The sequence below is a fragment of the Crinia signifera genome, chromosome 19 (genome assembly GCF_055691185.1).
Source record: "Crinia signifera chromosome 19, ASM5569118v1, whole genome shotgun sequence".
Lineage (NCBI taxonomy): Eukaryota > Metazoa > Chordata > Amphibia > Anura > Myobatrachidae > Crinia > Crinia signifera.
Window position 1 is genome coordinate 11,310,803 of NC_139226.1, and position 24,327 is coordinate 11,335,129.

Here is a 24,327-nt window from a genome sequence, read left to right on the forward strand (position 1 = left end):
TTGCAGAATCTAATGCCAGTATGTAAATTGTCAGAGATGTTGTACTGCCACCTGCCTAATACAGCTGGTATTGCAGAAGATAGAAAACCATTTGACTCCCATCTTGAGTGTTTCTCAATCACCAACTTTACGAACCAAAGTTTACCCATTTAATGCTATTGAATTTCAGAGCTTTATTCTGCTGTGTATGTGTACACCGATGTTATATTTTACATGTACCCCTATATCACATTCTCTCAGTTAAAAATGTAGCCCACCAATCTGCAAGAAGTCACAATCAAAGTTAAGTATTTTTTAATAGAAAAAATAAGCTGGATAATATAGACATTGAGGTTTATATAATGAACAAAGGGTTGGGTACAAAATGCCAGCAGTGGCATCCCAGCGGTCAAAGTATTGACATGCCAGCAAGTATTTATACTCTACTTCCAGTGGCAGCTCCTACCTGTGAGTGTTAGGGGGGCTGCTGCTGGTGCGCTGCAGGGGGTGCATGGGGTGCTGCTGTCTCGGGCCCGACCAATCCGGCAGAGAGGGAAGGGCCCCGGCTGCTCATTCCTCTGCTCTGCTGTCCCCCATAGGCCTGCGGTGAGCACAGTAGACACGCTGCCGCAGTGGCAGAGGTGACCTGGCACACAGGATCCGTCCAAGAGACCCAGCCACAGGAGACACACCGCCATGCGGGACACCTGCCACCAGATCAGACCTATACCCCGTCGTCAGGACATATACATAAGAATTCTTATGTATATGTCCTGACGACGGGGGATAGGCCCCGAAACGTTGACCGATTAGGAATAAATGGTATCTAAGAGTCTGTGCCAATTTATGAAGCATCCTAGATTACATTACTTTATGTGATTGAGCACCCGCCTGTTGGAACCAAAAGTGTGCAAGTTGTGTGCCCCTCAATTCCTAGTGGCAGCCCTGCCTGCGGCCCAGCACACATTGGAATCTAGCACTGTGTGTAATACAGTGACACCATATCCCATATATTGTAATATCGTTAATAAATGTGTTGGCTTATATAAAACACGTACTGCCGACAAATATAGAAATATTGTTTTATTGGTGTATCAGGGGAGGGAGAGCAAAAATAAATAAAGAAAAATAAAGAAAAAAACCTAGGAAAACTAATTTGCATATATTTCCATGCCGCATACCGTATATCATATATAGATTGATCTTTCCTCTTATAGCTATTTATTAATATAGATTTATGTTTGTCACATGCTATATACAAATAATTTAAAAGGGGACAAGTTCCCAGTGTCCAGCCAGTATTAACCCTTTCACTGAGAGACCTGTAGGAGATGGGGGGGTAACAGGGGAGCTACGGGCTGTTGCTAGGCGGATGACACAACTACAGGCCAGTATAGAGGTGACCGGACAAGCGTACTCCCCAATAAATTCATATGTTGGGTGATTTATTATTCAGATCTACAGTAAATGAAGTTTCTGCTCAACTTTTTGTAAACTTTTTGGGTTGAGGATTTTAAATCCTGAATTCAATAATGGTGGGTGGTCTTAATATTCTGTTATATTCCTATTCTACGGACCAAAAAAAAAAAGAAGTGTCATCCTGCAGTTTCTCTGGTTCTGTGCGCCTGGGTGAGGTATAGCACCCCCCCGCCTGCCGGTCTCTCGCTCTCCAATGCTGTGCTCCTGTCTCTGTGTATTGGGGAGGTGGGAAAGACATCTCTCTGCATCAGTGCTTTGGGGTGAGAAATGGAAGCTCTGTGTGTTTGTGGGAGGAGGAGGTCATCACGCAAGGAAGAGCCACGCATGCATTGAACACGCTATCTGGGACATTTATGTGGAGGTGGTGGGGTGGGTATTCCTTTCCATCCGTTCCCCTCGTTAGGTTACGGGGGGGGTCCGGTGACTGGATCCAGCAGCAGAAATCTAGGCCCAGAGAATTGGGAGCTATACACTTCCAGCCGGAGCTGCAACACAGAGGGGGGGGAGAGAGAGAGAAATTAATCACAATGGGTTAAGACAGATGTAAAAAAGTTTGTTTGTAAAAGTTTTGCAGTCAGAGGCAGGATGATTGACATGCTGCAATGTTTGGGGGGCGGAGCTTTGGAACCACCCAATTAGACACCTCCAGCTGCATTTGAATTTTAATGACGCAGAAAAGCACAGCTGCTTCCTTGCAATCATGAATTATGCCCATTCTAAAGATTCAAATTATATTCTAGCCAAGCACTGAACGCTAAGCAATATTTTTAACAATATTGCTCATTTCCCCCCTTCTGAGCGATATTGTTTATGGTAAGCTAAATATCGGCAAGGACATGCGCTCTTGCTCCCACATACTCCAGTCTCCCTGTTTCTCAGGGAGACTTCATGCTCTATCCCAAGATGGCCACTGGGACCTCTACTGAGCATGTGCAGGGGCCATCATAAGCCTGACACTGTGAAAGTCAGACGTTTCCTGCTTAGTTCCTGATTAAAAGCCCCTGATTTGATACCTGCATATGAAGTGTTTCCTGTCCTGCACCGCTATTCTTTTTGCAGTATACACTCAACAAATGGTGAGCTGTATGTAACTCCAATCCAATAAAGCTCCCCTCCAACACCAGGGTGTATGTAACAGTGAGTACAGCTATCTGACAATAAACCAAAAAATATTGGTAAGTAAGTGGGCTTTACATAGTGTGAGCCAACCGCTCAAGTGTGCCTATATAACTTTCCTAATTTCAGGGTGGTCTAAATTAGGGCAAACTTGCCGAAACTCCTCAATTGTCCCAGAATCTCCATGAATAAGGGGCGTTCTCCCGGAGGAGCAGGTCACACCCCCCTAGAAGCGCAACATCAAACCCCACCCAACTCAGTGATTACAGAGGACATAAAGAAATCCTGGATTGTTTCACATGTAAGGGTTAATGTGGACGACTTACTCTGGGTTTGTAGAGGCTGTCTCCCATCAGACTGGGATCCGCTGTGATAAGAGACAGGCAATGTTAGACATTTACCACTGCTGAATGCACATAGACCGCCCACTAGGAACCTCATGTTAACGCCATCTATTCATTGGTATATTGCAAGGTTGCCGACCCTCCCGGAATTTGCGGGAGTCTCCCGAAAATCGGGTCCCCCCTCCCGGCCCCCCGGAATCAGGGGGACCCCCACTGAGCCCCCCCCCCCCCCCCCGATCGCGGCATTTAAATGCCGCAATCCGCGGGTCTCAGAGGAGGGGGCGGAGCTAAAATGGCACAATCGTGTCATTTTAGCCCCGCCCCCTCCATGGAGATCAGTTATTTTGCCAATTTGCCGTAATGGGGGCGGGGCTTAATTACATCACAGTTAAGAGGATTTTATGCAAGTCGGCAACCCTGGTATATTGGCTTCATAGAGTCCAATACGCACATGTGCTGCTGTGATTATTATGCCTTTAGTGCAGGCATGTCCAACCTGCGGCCCTCCAGCTGTTGTGAAACTAAACATCCCAGCATGCCTTGCAAAAGTTTTAGCATTCCCTAATAGCAGAACTGTGGCAGTGCATGATGGGATTTGTAGTTTCACAACAGCTGGAGTGCCACAGGTTGGAAATGCCTGCTTTAGTGTCTCGAAGCGGCGTGCTCCATATATTACCATGCAAATCACCCATTAGTAAAGCCCCAGTCCCATTGGGCTAAATTTGGACTACTTGTATTTAGCTTGTGCCGGGGAGATGAAAGCGCCCAGCACAAAGCGCTTCCATCATTTGCAGACAGAATAATAATTAATAGCATTTCGCCTAGGGGAGTCGGTAATCCCACAAAGATTATGGCTCGCTTATATGAATAACAATTCTATTGGAGCATCTACCCCCGGGGTGTGTTTGTCAGAATGAAAGGAAGGGAAGATTCATTATAAAAGACACCCCCGGCTGGTGCAGGGGCCGCTAAATGCCCAGATCCCACACAGAGAAGACCACTCGCTGGGGGAAGATCGGTAACAACTGCACGCTCACAAAAGCTATAATGGCTGAGTATGGTTGTGAGCGGATATCACACAGGGCCTGTTATTCCGCATTCATCCTGCCCTGCGGGCGATGTATCTGGGTGATAGCGAGAGACTGTTCCCTGGCAGAATTGCTATACAGAGTGGGGGGGGGGGGGGGTGAGGACGGCGACGAGACGGAACGCTTACTTTGCATTCTTCTGTTTGCACTTGCATTTGTTACCTGTGGGAAAGCAAACACACAAACATCATATGTAGTAACACCAATAACATGTTTTGTAAACAGCGTAATGATGTTCAAGTCAATATTGAATGAAAAATATTATTATTTTTTATGATTATTATCAAAATTATTTATCATCTTACTTTTGTAGGCGCTCCAAGGTTATGGCAGCGCCGTAGAAGAGGTAACAATAAACGGCATAAATACAATGAACAATAAGGGGCCGGATTCAGATTGGTTCATAAAGAGCTGAATTCGGTCCACGGACCGATGTAGCGGCTCTGCGCATGCGTTTATGTGAATATATCCATGTGCAGGGCAACTTTGTCAACGCATTTGGCGACCTTCAGAGTCGCCGAGGCGTGCTCACAGATGGGGGGGGGGGCAGTGGGCGGACAGGGGGCTGATGCATGGGGATGCCCAGAACAATGGTGGGTGCACCCAGAAATATGCTGGGTGTCACCATGGGAATGCAGGTGTGCCAAAGCTTGCGCGGGGCAGGCAGCTGGGTACTTGTTTCCTAGCACGGCCACAACGATCATAATCGCGGTCATCGGGTGTAAAATCGTGGGCATCGCGGCCATCGCATGCTCTAAAAAATCGGGTGCGATGGGCCAGACGCGATGCCCGCGATTTCCCCATAGAGAACAATGTTAAATGCCTCAATTTACCCACGATTTCCCATAGGAAACAATGTGAAATGGCTCAATTTAACCAAATTATCATAGGAACAATGGTAAATGGCCCAAAAACACCCCTGAACATTTAAATGTCCCCCCAAAAGTAGTTTACGCCACCCCGCGATCAACGTGAACCCGAAGCGTGGCGAGCGCAGCGAGCCCGCGAGGGGCGGCGGTACGCGTCCTCCGACCTTTTCATACCCCCACTATCCACGTCGGCGTGGAGCTGAGAATAGAATAGTGTGGCGATGCAGCGAGCCACCGAGCCCGAAGCGTGGCGAGCCCCGCGAGGGGACGCGGATACCTGTCAAGGCCGCGAAGGGACGCGTTTACCTGTGAAGGTATCCGCATCCGCTCGCCACGCTTCGGGCTCGGTGGCTCGCCACACTATTCTATTCTTAACTCCACGCCGACGTGGATAGTGGGGGTATGAAAAGGTCGGAGGACGCGTACCGGCGCCCCTCGCGGGCTCGCTGCGCTCGCCACGCTTCGGGTTCACGTTGATCGCGGGGTGGCGTGAAATACTTTTGGGGGGACATGTCAATGTTCAGGGGGTTTTGGGGTTTCTGGGCCATTTACCATTGTTCCCTATGATGATTTGGGTAAATTGACCCATTTAACATTGTTTCCTATGGGAAATCGCGGTCATCGCGGGTAAATTGATGCATTTAACATTGTTCCCTATGGGGAAATCGCGCCATCGCGTGTGGACCATTTAAGCATTTTTGGCCGCATACGACCCGACCGACGTGATTTTCACTGTTTTCAATGCATTTCAATGGAAAAATCAGGGGCATCGCGTCGGCCGCGTCGCAGGCCACTAAAAATTACACCCGATGGCCGCGATTGTGGCCGTGCTAGGAAACAAGTACCGGCAGCTGTTTTGCCATCTCCGGCCCATATAAAAGTCACTTCAGATTTTTCGCCCGAACGCCTGACCAGCAAATGGGGGGCGGGAATTAGCTCGCCCAGTGGGCTGCGTTTTAGCTCTCGGTAGGCAGCCATTTTTGCTGCATACTGAGTCAACCTGAATCACCCCAAAGAGTGAAAAGCTGCAGCTAGAGACAGTAAGTAGTGGTAACTTGCAGGGGAAGGCACAGAAGCCCTCTGTGACCCTGTAACCAGTGTACAGCTGAGCAGTCAGAGTCGCTGCAGCAGAGGAGCCAGGAGCCCAGCAGCATTGGTGGTCACATGACCAGTTGTGTTAGAACAGCATCACTCTAGCTCTCTGTATGTGTACCAGTAGTGGCTGCAGACCCTGGGCAGGGGGGAATCGGAGAGCACATACATACATACATACATGTTACTTATCATGTATGTAATATAAGTGCTGGATTGATTCCCACAAGATTGATAACACAGATTTCACGCAGAATATAAGATATCGATACTCACTAAGAGCGACGACGATCCCCAATACAAACATGATAATTGCCAGGATAAGTCCAGTCATTCTAACCGTGTCATAGTCTACAGCAAAACAGAAACTGTTTTATTATAGGGGCACAGACATATATGGGAGGTTACAGTATGTACAGCAGACTTGCCTACTTTTGAAAACTAGTTTCAGGGAGATAATAGTTGGTAATATAATTTTGCACAGTGGCCCATTGAGGGGGCGTGTCATGCTCCTCCCAAAGGGCGTGTCTAGTTCCATATATGGAGATATTGTGAAAAGAGAATGTGAACGTGGCACCTAGAAGCGTGGGTGTGTACTGCTACATCTGAGAGGAATCTTGTAAAATGACTTCTATCCAAATGTAGATGAGCCCCAAAGCAGTTAGTAAGAGCTACTATACTTGGTAATGTGCTGGGAAATGGCGCTGATGATTCAGTGTAAATGTATCTATCTCTCATTCCTTTTATCCCCCAAAAATTTAACAGTGTAACGTGGGCTAGGTGACATGAGGGAGATTGCTAGACTAATGAGGGAGAGAGGGGGATTGCTGCTATGTCAGGGAGTGTCCTGCAGAATGCAGGATGGGAGGTAACTATGGTGTAACAGTGTAATGTGGGCTAGGTGACATGAGGGAGATTGCTAGACTAAGGAGGGAGAGAGGGAGGTTGCTGCTATTTCAGGGAGTCTCCTGCAGAATGCAGGAGGGGAGGTAACTATGATGTTACAGTGTAATGTGGGCTAGGTGACATGAGGGAGATTGGTAGACTAATGAGGGAGAGAGGGAGATTGCTGCTATTTCAGGGAGTCTCCTGCAGAATGCAGGAGGGGAGATAACTATGATGTAACAGTGTAATGTGGGCTAGGTGACATGAGGGAGATTGCTAGACTAATGAGGGAGAGAGGGAGATTGCTGCTATTTCAGGGAGTTTCCTGCAGAATGCAGGAGAGTAGGCAGCTATGATACAGTATCGGGTCTATGCTAGCTTCCAAGTTCAATTTGCACAATTCTCATTCAACAGACAGTTATATGAAGCAGTAAGTTGGTGTTAGAAGTGGGGCACAATATCCAGAATGCAAAGTAAATTTGGCAACATTGTATACCTATATAAACCTATGTGACTGTGGTAGATATCAGAGATAACTGATGTAGCCCCACAAGAATACATTTGTGCAAAAGTATAACCTGTAACAAACTAAGAAAATGATACAGTCTGGCGGGGAGGGCGCTCCAGTTCAAAATTCAAATAGGGAAGGCACAGCGACTGCCCCCAACTGCCATTAAAAACTGATTCACTGACAGTGGGCGTGGATCCCTTATTTCAATTTTAGACTGTGCTGTGCCTCCCCCCTCTGGATCCGCCACTGCAGTATGGTCAGTTATACGTTGTTTTGCTTCTTTTTTTCTTATTCAGTTTGCAGTTTGAGAGTTTTCCATGATGTCACATAATGTTACCATATACAGGGGTGTTTTAAGAGAGGAGAGGACCCACGTGCAGCATCCGCTGCGGGCCTGCTCCTCCCTGAAGGCGAGTAGACTCTGGGGTTAGGTTACAGTCTACTGCACATGCGCCGGTCTCCAAGAACATGGAGCCCAAGCCTTGTTTCAGGGGACACATCTCCAGTGCGCATGTGCAAATCACTCGGCTATTTTCCAAGTGATTTCTGTCTGCACTGCAGGGACGCCACAGTGGGACTTTGGAGGGGTAGGTATAATATATATGGGTGCAGTGTGAACCCCCATGCACTGCACACACTGCACCCATTATAGAGATGTTTATGCATAAATGACCATTATTTCCTGGGAATGACAAAGTGTAAACGGAACTGTTAGTAAATTGCCTGATTACTTCTTAAAAGAAATCAGAACTTGTTCACTTACCGTAGACAAAGGGGTCTGCATTTCCATATATATTTACTGGAAAGAAAGTGAAATAAAAGGGTGATTAATAACATATAAAAAGAGAATATTTGCAAAAATTCGGTTGTCAACTTGTGGGGCTGATTCAGCATGGACGCAAAAGCCAAATCTTTCTCTAATGGGCAAAACCATGGGCCTAATTCAGACTTGATCGCAGCTCTGCTAAATTGCAGAGCCCTGTGATCAGGTATGCACTGTGCAGACAGAAATAAATCCCACCCCTTGCAAGTCTGCGAGTGGCTCACCATGTAATGATTCCCCAGTGTGTGAAGTGTGTGCGTAGCCCAGGACTTACTCAGCAGCTGTGATAGAATCCGGCTGATCAGGGGCGGAGCTGATGTCACATGACTTCCCCTCACACATCTGGCCACGCCTGCGTATTACCTGACACTCCCAGATAACAGCCGCTCACCATGTAATGATTCCCCAGTGTGCGCAGTCTGTGTGTAGCCCAGGACTTACTCAGCAGCTGTGATAGAATCAGGCTGATCAGGGGCGGAGCTGATGTCACATGACTTCCCCTCACACATCTGGCCACGCCTGCGTATTCCCTGACACTCCCAGATAACAGCCGCTCACCATGTAATGATTCCCCAGTGTGTGCGTAGCCCAGGACTTACTCAGCGGCTGTGATAGAATCAGGCTGATCGGGGGCGGAGCTGATGTCACATGACTTCCCCTCACACACCTGGCCACACCTGCGTATTACCTGACACTCCCAGATGACAGCCGCTCACCATGTAATGATTCCCCAGTGTGTGCAGTGTGTGTGTAGCCCAGGACTTACTCAGCGGCTGTGATAGAATCAGGCTGATCGGGGGCGGAGCTGATGTCACATGACTTCCCCTCACACACCTGGCCACACCTGCGTATTCCCTGACACTCCCAGATAACAGCCGCTCACCATGTAATGATTCCCCAGTGTGTGCAGTATGTGCGTAGCCCAGGACTTACTCAGCGGCTGTGATAGAATCAGGCTGATCGGGGGCGGAGCTGATGTCACATGACTTCCCCTCACACACCTGGCCACACCTGCGTATTACCTGACACTCCCAGATAACAGCCGCTCACCATGTAATGATTCCCCAGTGTGTGCAGTGTGTGTGTAGCCCAGGACTTACTCAGCGGCTGTGATAGAATCAGGCTGATCGGGGGCGGAGCTGATGTCACATTACTTCCCCTCACACACCTGGCCACACCTGCGTATTCCCTGACACTCCCAGATAACAGCCACTCACCATGTAATGATTCCCCAGTGTGTGCGTAGCCCAGGACTTACTCAGTGGCTGTGATAGAATCAGGCTGATCGGGGGCGGAGCTGACATCACATGACTTCCCCTCACACACCTGGCCACGCCTGCATTGTCTCTGACACTCCCAGATAACAGCCGCTCACCATGTAATGATTCCCCAGTGTGTGCAATCTGTGTGTAGCCCAGGACTTACTCAGCGGCTGTGATAGAATCAGGCTGATCGGGGCGGAGCTGACGTCACATGACTTCCCCTCACACACCTGGCCACGCCTGCGTATAACCTGACACTCCCAGATAACAGCCGCTCACCATGTAATGATTCCCCAGTGTGTGCAGTCTGTGTGTAGCCCAGGACTTACTCAGCGGCTGTGATAGAATCAGGCTGATCGGGGCGGAGCTGACGTCACATGACTTCCCCTCACACACCTGGCCACACCTGCGTATTCCCTGACACTCCCAGATAAGAGCCGCTCACCATGTAATGATTCCCCAGTGTGTGCGTAGCCCAGGACTTACTCAGCGGCTGTGATAGAATCAGGCTGATCGGGGGCGGAGCTGATGTCACATGACTTCCCCTCACACACCTGGCCACACCTGCGTATTACCTGACACTCCCAGATAACAGCCGCTCACCATGTAATGATTCCCCAGTGTGTGCAGTGTGTGTGTAGCCCAGGACTTACTCAGCGGCTGTGATAGAATCAGGCTGATCGGGGGCGGAGCTGATGTCACATTACTTCCCCTCACACACCTGGCCACACCTGCGTATTCCCTGACACTCCCAGATAACAGCCACTCACCATGTAATGATTCCCCAGTGTGTGCGTAGCCCAGGACTTACTCAGTGGCTGTGATAGAATCAGGCTGATCGGGGCGGAGCTGACGTCACATGACTTCCCCTCACACATCTGGCCACGCCTGCGTATTCCCTGACACTCCCAGATAACAGCCGCTCACCATGTAATGATTCCCCAGTGTGTGCGTAGCCCAGGACTTACTCAGCGGCTGTGATAGAATCAGGCTGATCGGGGGCGGAGCTGATGTCACATGACTTCCCCTCACACACCTGGCCACACCTGCGTATTACCTGACACTCCCAGATGACAGCCGCTCACCATGTAATGATTCCCCAGTGTGTGCAGTGTGTGTGTAGCCCAGGACTTACTCAGCGGCTGTGATAGAATCAGGCTGATCGGGGGCGGAGCTGATGTCACATGACTTCCCCTCACACACCTGGCCACACCTGCGTATTCCCTGACACTCCCAGATAACAGCCGCTCACCATGTAATGATTCCCCAGTGTGTGCAGTATGTGCGTAGCCCAGGACTTACTCAGCGGCTGTGATAGAATCAGGCTGATCGGGGCGGAGCTGACGTCACATGACTTCCCCTCACACACCTGGCCACGCCTGCGTATAACCTGACACTCCCAGATAACAGCCGCTCACCATGTAATGATTCCCCAGTGTGTGCAGTCTGTGTGTAGCCCAGGACTTACTCAGCGGCTGTGATAGAATCAGGCTGATCGGGGCGGAGCTGACGTCACATGACTTCCCCTCACACACCTGGCCACACCTGCGTATTCCCTGACACTCCCAGATAACAGCCGCTCACCATGTAATGATTCCCCAGTGTGTGCGTAGCCCAGGACTTACTCAGCGGCTGTGATAGAATCAGGCTGATCGGGGGCGGAGCTGATGTCACATGACTTCCCCTCACACACCTGGCCACACCTGCGTATTACCTGACACTCCCAGATAACAGCCGCTCACCATGTAATGATTCCCCAGTGTGTGCAGTGTGTGTGTAGCCCAGGACTTACTCAGCGGCTGTGATAGAATCAGGCTGATCGGGGGCGGAGCTGACATCACATGACTTCCCCTCACACACCTGGCCACGCCTGCATTGTCTCTGACACTCCCAGATAACAGCCGCTCACCATGTAATGATTCCCCAGTGTGTGCGTAGCCCAGGACTTACTCAGCGGCTGTGATAGAATCAGGCTGATCGGGGGCGGAGCTGACATCACATGACTTCCCCTCACACACCTGGCCACGCCTGCATTGTCTCTGACACTCCCAGATAACAGCCGCTCACCATGTAATGATTCCCCAGTGTGTGCAATCTGTGTGTAGCCCAGGACTTACTCAGCGGCTGTGATAGAATCAGGCTGATCGGGGCGGAGCTGACGTCACATGACTTCCCCTCACACACCTGGCCACGCCTGCGTATAACCTGACACTCCCAGATAACAGCCGCTCACCATGTAATGATTAACCAGTGTGTGCAGTCTGTGTGTAGCCCAGGACTTACTCAGCGGCTGTGATAGAATCAGGCTGATCGGGGCGGAGCTGACGTCACATGACTTCCCCTCACACACCTGGCCACGTCTGCGTATAACCTGACACTCCCAGATAACAGCCGCTCACCATGTAATGATTCCCCAGTGTGTGCAGTCTGTGTGTAGCCCAGGACTTACTCAGCGGCTGTGATAGAATCAGGCTGATCGGGGCGGAGCTGACGTCACATGACTTCCCCTCACACACCTGGCCACACCTGCGTATTCCCTGACACTCCCAGATAACAGCCGCTCACCATGTAATGATTCCCCAGTGTGTGCGTAGCCCAGGACTTACTCAGCGGCTGTGATAGAATCAGGCTGATCGGGGGCGGAGCTGATGTCACATGACTTCCCCTCACACACCTGGCCACACCTGCGTATTACCTGACACTCCCAGATAACAGCCGCTCACCATGTAATGATTCCCCAGTGTGTGCAGTGTGTGTGTAGCCCAGGACTTACTCAGCGGCTGTGATAGAATCAGGCTGATCGGGGGCGGAGCTGATGTCACATTACTTCCCCTCACACACCTGGCCACACCTGCGTATTCCCTGACACTCCCAGATAACAGCCACTCACCATGTAATGATTCCCCAGTGTGTGCGTAGCCCAGGACTTACTCAGCGGCTGTGATAGAATCAGGCTGATCGGGGGCGGAGCTGACATCACATGACTTCCCCTCACACACCTGGCCACGCCTGCATTGTCTCTGACACTCCCAGATAACAGCCGCTCACCATGTAATGATTCCCCAGTGTGTGCAATCTGTGTGTAGCCCAGGACTTACTCAGCGGCTGTGATAGAATCAGGCTGATCGGGGCGGAGCTGACATCACATGACTTCCCCTCACACACCTGGCCACGCCTGCGTATAACCTGACACTCCCAGATAACAGCCGCTCACCATGTAATGATTCCCCAGTGTGTGCAGTCTGTGTGTAGCCCAGGACTTACTCAGCGGCTGTGATAGAATCAGGCTGATCGGGGCGGAGCTGACGTCACATGACTTCCCCTCACACACCTGGCCACGCCTGCATATTCCCTGACACTCCCAGATAACAGCCAATAACACTATCTATCTGTAATATCCATCTGGGGTCCAGGTGAAATGATCGGCTTAAAGCTAAAGCTTGTAAAAATGAAGAGGTGATGCTGCCCATGACAACCAATCAGAATCTCTGTATCATTTTTCTAGGATGCAATAGAGATATAATATCCTATTGGTTGCTATTGACAGCATCACCTCTTTTAATTTTAGTCAGTTAGGTTGAAAATGGTTCTACTATAAAGATTGCAGCGTGCACCATGGGTCATTATTAGAATTGCCTCAGAGAACTGTACAAAGGAATAAAACTAAACTGACACTGACCTGGAAGCCCTCATCTGTCAGGACAGCGCCATGTGTCACCGCAGCGCCATGTGTCACCGAAGCGCCATGTGTCACCGAAGCGCCATGTGTCACCGCAGCGCCATGTGTCACCGCAGAGCCATGTGTCACCGCAGCGCCATGTGTCACCGCAGCGCCATGTGTCACCGCAGCGCCATGTGTCACCGCAGCGCCATGTGTCATGTGTCATGAAAAAATTCACTCAAAATGGAACCGGACAATATTGCGAACAGTTGTCACCATCATTTTATGCATATTGATCTCATTCCTACTTTAATTTATTGGCACATTTCATTTGTTTTAACCCCATCCTCCCTGCACTCTTAGGACCTTATTCAGGTCCTTTCGTATGGCTGTGTGCGCTCGCAAGGGGCCTACGTTTCCTCTTTGCGCAAGGGCATCTATGCGCATGTGAATGCGCTGGGCGCGTGCGGCCATGGCGAACAAACTGTTCGCTGGGTGCATATAACCATCCTTGCGAGCAGACGGTGGTCGGCCACCATCGAATGATCTGGGTGTTCCCCCGCAGGCTGTGAATGGATGTTTATGTAAAACAAAACCTGCGCAACGCTGAAGATAAATCGCTCTACTGAAAAGCCCATAGGAAGTAACTGGCTAAGTGTTGATTTGGTGCCGGAGCCTCGGGTACATACTGTGAAGGTATATTACATGCCATGTTAATTTATAGGAAGTTACTAAATACAAACATTGTTAAATGACATTTACAGAATATTTCCTAACTGATTTCTAGGTAATTATCTTTCAGGCTTTCTGGTGAGTTCTTTGTTAAATGGATCCTAGCATTTCCTGTAGGCCGATGAGTCACATATTGTGGATGTGTATAAACTATATGTTGAGGTTTTATAACCCAATGTCACATATTGTTGAGGTATATAAACGATATCAGACGAGATGAAAGTTAATGTTGGCGGATATTTCCGGAAGCCGGAGAATTTTGGTTCTTAAGAGCTTTTTATTCCCGAGCGCCTTTCTGAAGAGTCTAGGATTGATTTTATTTGCAAATGGCTGCGGCTAATTTTAACTTAGTGCAGCGTTTCTAATGGCTAGAAGTTTTCCGCGTATACTTTTATCACTCAGGGGGTTATTTTGGTTCACTCTTTCTGACAAATTCCTTCTTAGATGGACAAAACCATGTGCACTGCAGGTGGGGCAGATGTTACCTGTGCAGAGAGAATTACATTTGGGTGGGGTTTTACTTCAAAGTGAGATCTATATTGCACAGAAACAAAATAACTCTCCCAAATATAATTATCTCTGCACATTTTACATCTGCCCCCCTGCAGTGCACATGGTTTTGTCCATCTAAGAAGGATTTTGTCAGAAAGAGTGAACTAGAATAAGGCCCTCAGATCAGTTGTCTTTCAAGTCAGTTCTCCTGCCAAAATGTGGATTGCTGGTCCTCACTCTAACCACTGGGGGCACTATGGAGCTGAATATGATCAGTGCGGAATATATGTCAATTTATGCAAAACCACTGATGTTAGCAAGAACGTATGACTGCTCCAAATTGCAGGAGTATAGTCGGACATTATAAAGATAAATAATCGTCGGTGCAATTAATTTATTTATTTTAGCGATAGGCCTAACAGAGAAAACATATATGATGTAATTCCCAAGAATATAGATTATGACTATTTATTATTATTATCATGCGTCATTATCATTAGATTGACCACTATTGGTCGATAGGCCATATGTCGACATATGAAAAGGGTCAACCGGGTCAACAGGTCAACGCGAGCAATATGTTGACATGGGAAAACTGCATTTTTATCTGTATGGAATTGTCCTATCGTTTGAAGTTTGAAAATAAAGATACCTTTGTACGAATATAGGGATCACCACTGAGGTAATTATAAAGATACCTTTATGGGAACGTCTTCAAGTAAGATTCGGTGAGCTCCGCACGGTTTTCAATTTAGAAGATAGAGAAGAATTGTCTCGCCCAATATAAGACGTTTTTTACCTTCTATGTTTGGAGATTAGGAACAAGATTTCTACCAATAGAAAGGATCTCTGCATGAATCCTGGGAACAGCACAGTGGAATTGCATTTCTTTTGTGTCAATTTTGACTATGTCGGCCAAGGCATGGCAACCTTATTCATGTGTTGGCCTATGGCCTGTTGACCAATAGTGTTCGACCTGCTGACCAATTTATTGTCGACCTGCTGACTGCATCTAAGGTCGACACCATTAGGTCAACATTCGAAAAGGTCGACATGTGTCAAGGTCAACACAGGAAAGGTCGACAGGTCATTAGTTCGACAGGTCGTTAGTTCGACAGGTCATTAGTTCGACAGTGTCTAAGTCGACAGTCAAAAGGTCGACATGGGGTTTTCACAGGGTTTCTTTTGAGCCAACATATGATGGCAGGCGGTATTTCATGCCCTACCATCCACTAGGGCAGGGCTGGGCAATTGCGGCCCTCCAGATATTGAGGAACTACACATCCCAGCATGCCTTGCATCAGTTTCAGCATGGCCACATAGCAAAACTAAAGCAAAGCATCCTGGGATGTGTAGTTTCTGAACATCTGGAGGGCCGGTGTTGCCCAGCCCTGCACTAGGGCGTGGTGGGAGAATAAAATAGTGTGCCCAACGCATCGCGAGGGGATCTGGTGCACTTTAATCTGTGTCCATGTCGACTGTGTTGAAATTCAGGTAAAAAAAAACAGTGAAAAACCCCATGTCGACATTTTCGAACTAATGACCTGTCGAACTAATAACCTTTTGACCTAGAACCATGTCAACCTTTTCCCATGTCAACCTAGACCCATGTCAAACTTTTCCCATGTTGACCTAATGGTGTCGACCTAATGACTGTCGACTATCATGCTGTAGTCCAAATGATCCCAACCCCCCCTGGACTGGATTAAAGTTTATGAATGTTTTAAAACTCCTTTCCCAATAGTTCTGCCCACATGCATCAGCCTAGAACCACCACCCGGGGCCCAGAGCAGAAGGGGCAGCACCATCACTGCGCCGAGAACACCTGTTCCAACCCCCTGCAGAACCATATAGAGTGCCTGCAGGGTGATGCCAGGACATAGCCCTCTCCTCCCAGCACCACTTCTGTTCTGTGATGTCATACAGATATAGCCACGCTCACTGCCGGGGAGGTAGGGCCAGGGGCTGACGGGAGCGGTTACGTCGCTGGACGTTTTATGGGAGTCCCCACGAAAATGCTGGCCATTCCCATGGGTACCCGGACGGGCCGATGCATGCCGTGGGCGGGCGGATGATGTCACAGGACTGAGCCAACCTGAATAAGGCCCATTATCCATAATAGATGACAGTTTTTGGTAAGTGATTTCTTAGTTCTTTTCAGTTTTTGTAGTGAATAATGAAGTGGTGACCTCATCAGACACTTGTTATAGGGGTATAATACACAGGAGTTTATTCACTAATTTGCATCACTGAGGTATTATTTAGCTATTATTCCTGTATCACCGATGCCACAGACGGGGCATAAACCATGTAGAGAAATTGCGAGCGGCGTAACGAGACCGGCGGCGAGATGGATAAATGGCTCTTTGGAGATATGAGAAGTCAGCAGGGAATCCTCTCTGCATCCTTTGGATCTTCTCTCATTCGCTGCTCTGTGAGAAGTCACTGACTCAGCACATTCACATTTCACCGCTCCTGACATGAGCCGGGGGAAAGCCATCCATTACCGTACGCTTATAGGCAATGCGCCATGGGCACAGACACACTCTATCAGGTTTTGTTTGGGAGACAGACGGTTTCGGAGTTTGTGTCTGCACTGAAATGAAACAGACGTATCTGTCTATAATCTCCACTTCCCGCAGCTGTATAATAACCGCCTTGGTTCTAGTGCGTGTGCAATCTAACTTACACAACCCACTTACGCCATACTCGCAGCACATATATAATTTGCATGTAATTCTAAATGAAAGATCACTGGGACTGATGCAGTTTTGGAGACCTGTCACGCACCGGACTGCAGAGATGCATATAAATCTGAATACAGACAAATGTAGAGGTCTATGTACAAAACTCTGGCGAGAGATAAAGTCCAATCAGCTCCTAATTGCCATGTTACAGGCTGTGTCATTGAAAAAGGACAAATAGGAGCTTGTTGGTTTTAACACCATTTTAACATTATTTTAGAGAACTATTCACAAAATTCCCCCCTTCACATTTTATTAGGAACCATATCACAATTCCCATGCTTGTAGTAGAAAATGGGATGTGCTCAAATTTACAAAAAATAAATAAAATGCAAAAAAAAAAATTTGGAGGGAGCCCTGTGATAATAACGTTATCTCCACATAGCACTAATTAGGCTTCCCTCCAGGTCCCCCAACTCTGGCAGTGCTTCTCACATAGAGGAGTGTAGTAGGTTAGTATAATTAAAAATTCAAATTCTGAACAGGGGGATTGAACCACGACTTTAAATCTTGAGGTGGATTCTGAGGTGGCACAGGGATAGATGGGAGAACACAAACGAGTGTAGCATAGAGATAAATGTGAGGACACCAACGAGTGTAGCATAGGTATAAATGGGAGGACACCAATAAACGTGGCACATGAGTAAAGGGAGGACACTAATGAATGTGGCACAGGGGTAAATTAATAAACGTGGCACATGAGTAAAGGGAGGACACTTATGAATGTGGCACATGGATAAATAGGAGGACACCAATAAACATGGCACATGAGTAAAGGGAGGGCACCAATGAACGTGTCACATGGATAAATGGGAGGACACCAATGAACATAGCACATGAGTAAAGGGAGGGCACCAATGAACGTGTCACATGGATAAATGGGAGGACACCAATGAACGTGGCAGATAGATAAATGGGAGGACACCAATGAACGTGGCACAGGGATAAATAGGAGGACACCAATGGAAGTGTTACTTGGATAAATGGGAGGACACCAATGAACGTGGCAGATAGATTAATAGGAGGACACCAATGAAGGTGTCACATGGATAAATGGGAGGACACCAATGAACGTGGCAGATAAATAAATAGGAGGACACCAATGAACGTGGCACAGGGATAAATAGGAGGACACCAATGGAAGTGTCACATGGATAAATGGGAGGACACCAATGAACGTGGCAGATAGATAAATAGGAGGACACCAATGAATGTGGCACAGGGATAAATAGGAGGACACCAATGAACGTGGCAGATAGATAAATAGGAGGACACCAATGAACGTGTCACATGGATAAATGGGAGGACACCAATGAACGTGGCAGATAAATAAATAGGAGGACACCAATGAACGTGGCACAGGGATAAATGGGAGGACACCAATGAACGTGGCAGATAGATAAGTAGGAGGACACCAATGAATGTGGCACAGGGATAAATAGGAGGACACCAATGAACGTGGCAGATAGATAAATAGGAGGACACCAATGAATGTGTCACATGTATAAATGGGAGGACACCAATGAACGTGGCACAGGGATAAATAGGAGGACACCAATGGAAGTGTCACATGGATAAATGGGAGGACACCAATGAACGTGGCAGATAGATAAATAGGAGGACACCACTGAACGTGGCACAGGGATAAATAGGAGGACACCAATGGAAGTGTCACATGGATAAATGGGAGGACACCAATGAACGTGGCAGATAGATAAATAGGAAAACACCAATGAATGTGGCCCAGAGATAAATGGGAGGACACCAATGAACGTGGCAGATAGATAAATAGGAGGACACCAATGAACGTGGCACAGGGATAAATAGGAGTACACCAATGAACGTGTCACATGGATAAATGGGAGGACACCAATGAACGTGTCACATGGATAAATAGGAGGACACCAATGAATGTGGCAGATAAATAAATAGGAGGACACCACTGAACGTGGCACAGGGAAAAATAGGAGGACACCAATGAACGTGTCACATGGATAAATAGGAGGACACCAATGAACGATTCACATGGATAAATGGGAGGACACCAATGAACATGGCAGATAGATAAATAGGAGGACACCACTGAACGTGGCACAGGGATAAATAGGAGGACACCAATGAACGTGGCAGATAGATAAATAGGAGGACACCACTGAACGTGGCACAGGGATAAATAGGAGGACACCACTGAACGTGGCACAGGGATAAATAGGAGGACACCACTGAACGTGGCACAGGGATAAATAGGAGGACACCACTGAACGTGGCACAGGGATAAATAGGAGGACACTATTAGATGCAATATTGACCTTTGCTCAGCATGAAAGCCGCCAACCCTGAGAATCTAGCATCCAGGTATGGCACATATAATAAGCTACAGGGATCTCTGTATTCTGGGCGGTGTCATCCAGTCCTCAGATGTCCCCAAATACCATGAGAAGGTTCATCCCCACTCATCTGGTACAGGGCCACACTGGCCAGTTTGGGGCCCAACATTGTGATACTATGATGCGGATAATGATACAGTTAGCTTCTCTGGAGTAACGCATGCCGTAATCATGGGCCGAGTGTTATTACTACGTATATACAGCAGATGTGCTTATCTACATACGGAATTAACCAATCATTCACATACAGTGTAGATTACATTCACAAATACCGTGCAGTCTATCTCCCAGCCTTGTGTATTAATCTAGAACGTTCACTAAGTGACCGGGCGAGAGAGGAAGAGAGAAGCCATTGAGGAGCTGGAGCTAATTAATTAAGTGATGCAGCTATTTAACATTAAAGTCATTATTTTTATAGGTCAGTGGACTGTTTGAGTGCTCTCATTACTGCAGGATACCTGCCAGCAGCTGCGCATCCTTAGTCTGCTCCCAATCCAGCACAGCCAGGAGCGCTGGGAATTGGTGCTTTTATGTCAGGCCAACCCATCAGTGCGATGTAGGATATATACTTATACTGTATATATGTGTGTGACATACAGCCATGTATGTCACACATCAGTCATGGAAGTCAAACATCAGCCATGCGGTATATACAATTCTTCTGAACTTAAAGATTTCCCCTCACTCAGTATAAACACCTCTACGGAACCTACACATTTACCCTCACTCAGTATATACACCTCTGCAGAACCTACACATTTCCCCTCACTCATTATATACACCTCTGCAGAACCTACACATTTCCCCTCACTCATTATATACACCTCTGCAAAACCTACACATTTCCCCTAACTCAGTATATACACCTCTGCAGAACCTACACATTTCCCCTCACTCAGTATATACACCGCTGCAGAACCTACACATTTCTCCTCACTCAGTATAAACACCTCTACGGAACCTACACATTTCCCCTCACTCAGTATATACACCTCTGCAGAACCTACACATTTCCCATCACTCAGTATATACACCTCTGCAGAACCTACACATTTCCCATCACTCAGTATGTACACCTCTAAAGAACCTACACATTTCCCATCACTCAGTATATACACCTCTGCAGAACCTACACATTTCCCATCCCAACCTATAGATTAACCCTTTCTCACTATGCATGATACACATATTTCTCTATATTTCCCATCACTCAGTATATACAATTCTACATCCCCCCTCACTCTGCAGTTAGCATGGACCCCTATACATTTCCCCTGATACAGTATATAGACCTCTACAGAACCTACCCCTGACACAGTATATACACCTCTACGGAACCTACACATTTCCCGCCACTCACTCTGCAGTGTATACACCTCTACATTACCACTCACTCTGCAGTGTATGCACCTATACATTACCACACACTCTGCAGTGTATACACCTCTACATTACCACTCACTCTGCAGTGTATGCACCTATACATTACCACTCACTCTGCAGTGTATACACCTCTACATTACCACTCACTCTGCAGTGTATGCACCTATACATTACCACACTCTCTGCAGTGTATACACCAGTGTACACTTCCCTACACTCTGCAGTACAGACCCCCTGTATACTGTACATCCCCCACACACTGCAGTATAGACACTTGTATACATTATCCAACACACTGCATCATATACACCTCTCTACACTCTGCAGTGCAGACCTCTGTATACATCCGCCCACACTCTGCTGTATATACACCTGTATACATCTGCCCACACTTTGCTTTATATACACCTGTATACATCCGCCCACACTCTTCGGTATATACACCTGTATACATCCCCACACTCTTCGGTATATACACCTGTATACATCCGCCCACACTCTGCTGTATATACACCTGTATACATTCCCCCACACTCTGCTGTATATACACCTGTATACATCCGCCCACACTCTTCGGTATATACACCTGTATACTTTCCCCCACACTCTGCTGTATATACACCTGTATACTTTCCCCCACACTCTGCTGTATATACACCTCTATACATCCCCACACTCTGCTGTATATACACCTGTATACATCCGCCCACACTCTGCTGTATATACACCTGTATACATCCCCACACTCTTCGGTATATACACCTGTATACATCCCCACACTCTGCAGTATATACACCAGTATACATCTCCCCTCATGCTGCAGTGCTGACCCCTGTATACACCCTGTCTGTGCACTGTAGACACTGCACTGTTAGCCCCAGGCAGCTCTGCAGTATACAGTAGACACATGTATACACCCCCCACACAGACACTCTGCAGTGCAGAGCCCTATACATGCCCCCATACTCTGCGGTGCAGACCCCTATACATTCCCCCATACTCTGCGGTGCAGACCCCTATACATCCAACCACACTCTGCAGTGCAGACCATATACATACACCCACACTCTGTAGTGCAGAGCCCTATACATTCCCCCACACTCTGCAGTGCAGACACCTATACATACATTCACACTCTGCAGACCACTGTATTTACCCCCCCCCCCCCCCCCAAACACACACACACAAACTATACCTATACAACCCCACACTCTTCAGTACACAGACTCCTATCCCCCACACTCTGCAGCAAATAGACCCCGGTATATATCTCCCCACACTCTGCAGTACACAGACCCCTATACAGTACACCCCCCACACTGCAGTACACAGACCCCTATACAGTACACCCCCCACACTGCAGTACACAGACCCCTATACAGTACACCCCCCACACTGCAGTACACAGACCCCTATACAGTACACCCCCCACACTGCAGTACACAGACCCCTATACAGTACACCCCTCACACTGCAGTACACAGACCCCTATACAGTACACCCCCCACACTGCAGTACACTGTAGCTGCCTGTCTCCCGCACTACCAGCCCCATGCAGCTCTGCAGCGCAGGGTGGGGGAGGATTCCCAGCTGGGACCCTGCAATGCACCTGCAGCAGGGGGGTGGTGGGGTGGGCTTCCTGCAGCCAGACTGCACTACGGGGCACTGAGATTATAGGATGCATTAACCCTTCCAGTGCTGCAGCAATGACACCAGAGGTGGATTATTAATGTTATTAACCCTTCCAGTTCCCCAAATGTTATTAACCCTTACAACCCCCCCCCCCCCCCCCAGTCCTACCTGTTCCGCTCCTCTCGGTGGGGGTTGCCATCCTGTGCTGTACACGATCCGGATGGGAGTAGTTGGTCTGAGTTCGGATGCCCAGGTGAGGTTGTCTGTACTGTGAGCTCGGTCAGTGGTCAGTGCATGGGTGTGCAGGGGCCCGGGGGTCTCTGAGCAACGAGTCCTAGTGGGGGCCAGGGGTCTCAGTGCAAACAATGTGCAGGGGTTTCTGAGCTTGCTGGGGGCCGGGATCTCAATGCAATAAGTTCCCAGGGTCCAGGGGTCTCTATGTAATTACTTTACTGGGGGCCAGGGGTCTAAGTGCAATGAAGATGCTGGGGGCCAGGGGGCTCAGTGCAATGCAGATACTGGGGGCCAGGGGTCTCAGTGCAATGCAGATGCTGGGGGCCAGGGGTCTCAGTGCAGTGCAGATGCTGGGGGCCAGGGGTCTCAGTGCAGTGCAGATGCTGGGGGCCAGGGGTCTCAGTGCAGTGCAGATGCTGGGGGCCAGGGGTCTCAGTGCATGTATGAGGTAGAGCTGCAGGGATGTGCAGCTTGCAGCACACTTTGTGTGTGTGAATAATGTATACAATGCTGCAGAGAAGCCTCACAGCTGGCTAAGGTGGGTCTCTCATCCCCACAGGGACCCTCCCTCATAGCCAATCACCGGCAGCCAGGGACACTGACAGCCCTGTGATTGGCTCCTGAGATATGTTGGCTGCAGCTGATCAGTGCTGAGATGGGATGCTGTTAATTCTTCTCATCTACCTCTGTCCTGTCTATTCTGCACTATCCCAGTGTCCTCCTTATCACCGACCCAACCCCCCTCTCATCTTTTATCCTGCACCAGCCCCAATCTCATTATCCCCATATTTCCCTCCTTTTAACCTTATGTCCTGATATTCCCCTCTGCATGTTATATTTGTCCTGCCACCCCTCTCCTGTACTGACACCTCTCCCTCTTTCCTATACATCAATACATTGTATCCAGCCTCTCATGCTGAAGCATCTCTCAGCCAATCCAGTATCTGTATATAACCCCCCTCCAGCCCCCCTCTCCCTGCTACTTGTCTCAATAAGCTTGTTGTGCACATTCCCTACCATAGGTGCAGGAGGTGCAGCTGCTATGGGGCCCAGAGCTGAGAGGGGCCACCTTCCCTGTCACAGTTACATGTGTTATATACAGGGGTGTAACTAGCATAGGTGCAGGGAGTGCAGCTGCTATGGGGCCCAGAGCTGAGAGGAGCCACCTTCCCTGTCACAGTTACATGTGTTATATACAGGGTGTAGCTACCATAGGTGCAAGGAGGTGCAGCTGCTATGGGGCCCAGAGCTGAGAGGGGCCACCTTCCCTGTCACAGTTACATGTGTTATATACAGGGGTGTAGCTACCATAGGTGCAGGGAGTGCAGCTGCTATGGGGCCAGAGCTGAGAGGGGCCACCTTCCCTGTCACAGTTACATGTGTTATATACAGGGTGTAGCTACCATAGGTGCAGTTAGTGCAGCTGCTATGGGGCCAGAGCTGAGAGGGGCCACCTTCCCTGTCACAGTTACATGTGTTATATACAGGGTATAACTACCATAGGTGCAGTGGGCGCAGCTGCTATGGGGAAAGAGCTGAGAGGGGCCACCTTCCCTGTCACAGTTACATGTGTTATATACAGGGTGTAGCTACCATAGGTGCAGGGAGTGCAGC

At 48.5% G+C, this 24,327-nt stretch overlaps 1 protein-coding gene across 1 annotated transcript; it reads right to left on the bottom strand.

Moving 5' to 3' along the window:
- Positions 1-1,045: 1,045 nt before the first annotated feature.
- Positions 1,046-23,411, bottom strand: LOC146042107 (sodium/potassium-transporting ATPase subunit gamma-like). The gene is made up of 6 exons (XM_083162030.1): positions 22,648-23,411; positions 8,127-8,162; positions 6,244-6,318; positions 4,135-4,168; positions 2,901-2,941; positions 1,046-1,943 (listed from the first exon to the last, which is right to left on the bottom strand). Exons 1-6 carry the CDS (start codon positions 22,676-22,678, stop codon positions 1,924-1,926), a joined length of 237 nt encoding a protein of 78 aa, XP_083018156.1. The 5' UTR covers positions 22,679-23,411; the 3' UTR covers positions 1,046-1,923.
- Between the last annotated feature and the right edge of the window lie 916 nt (positions 23,412-24,327).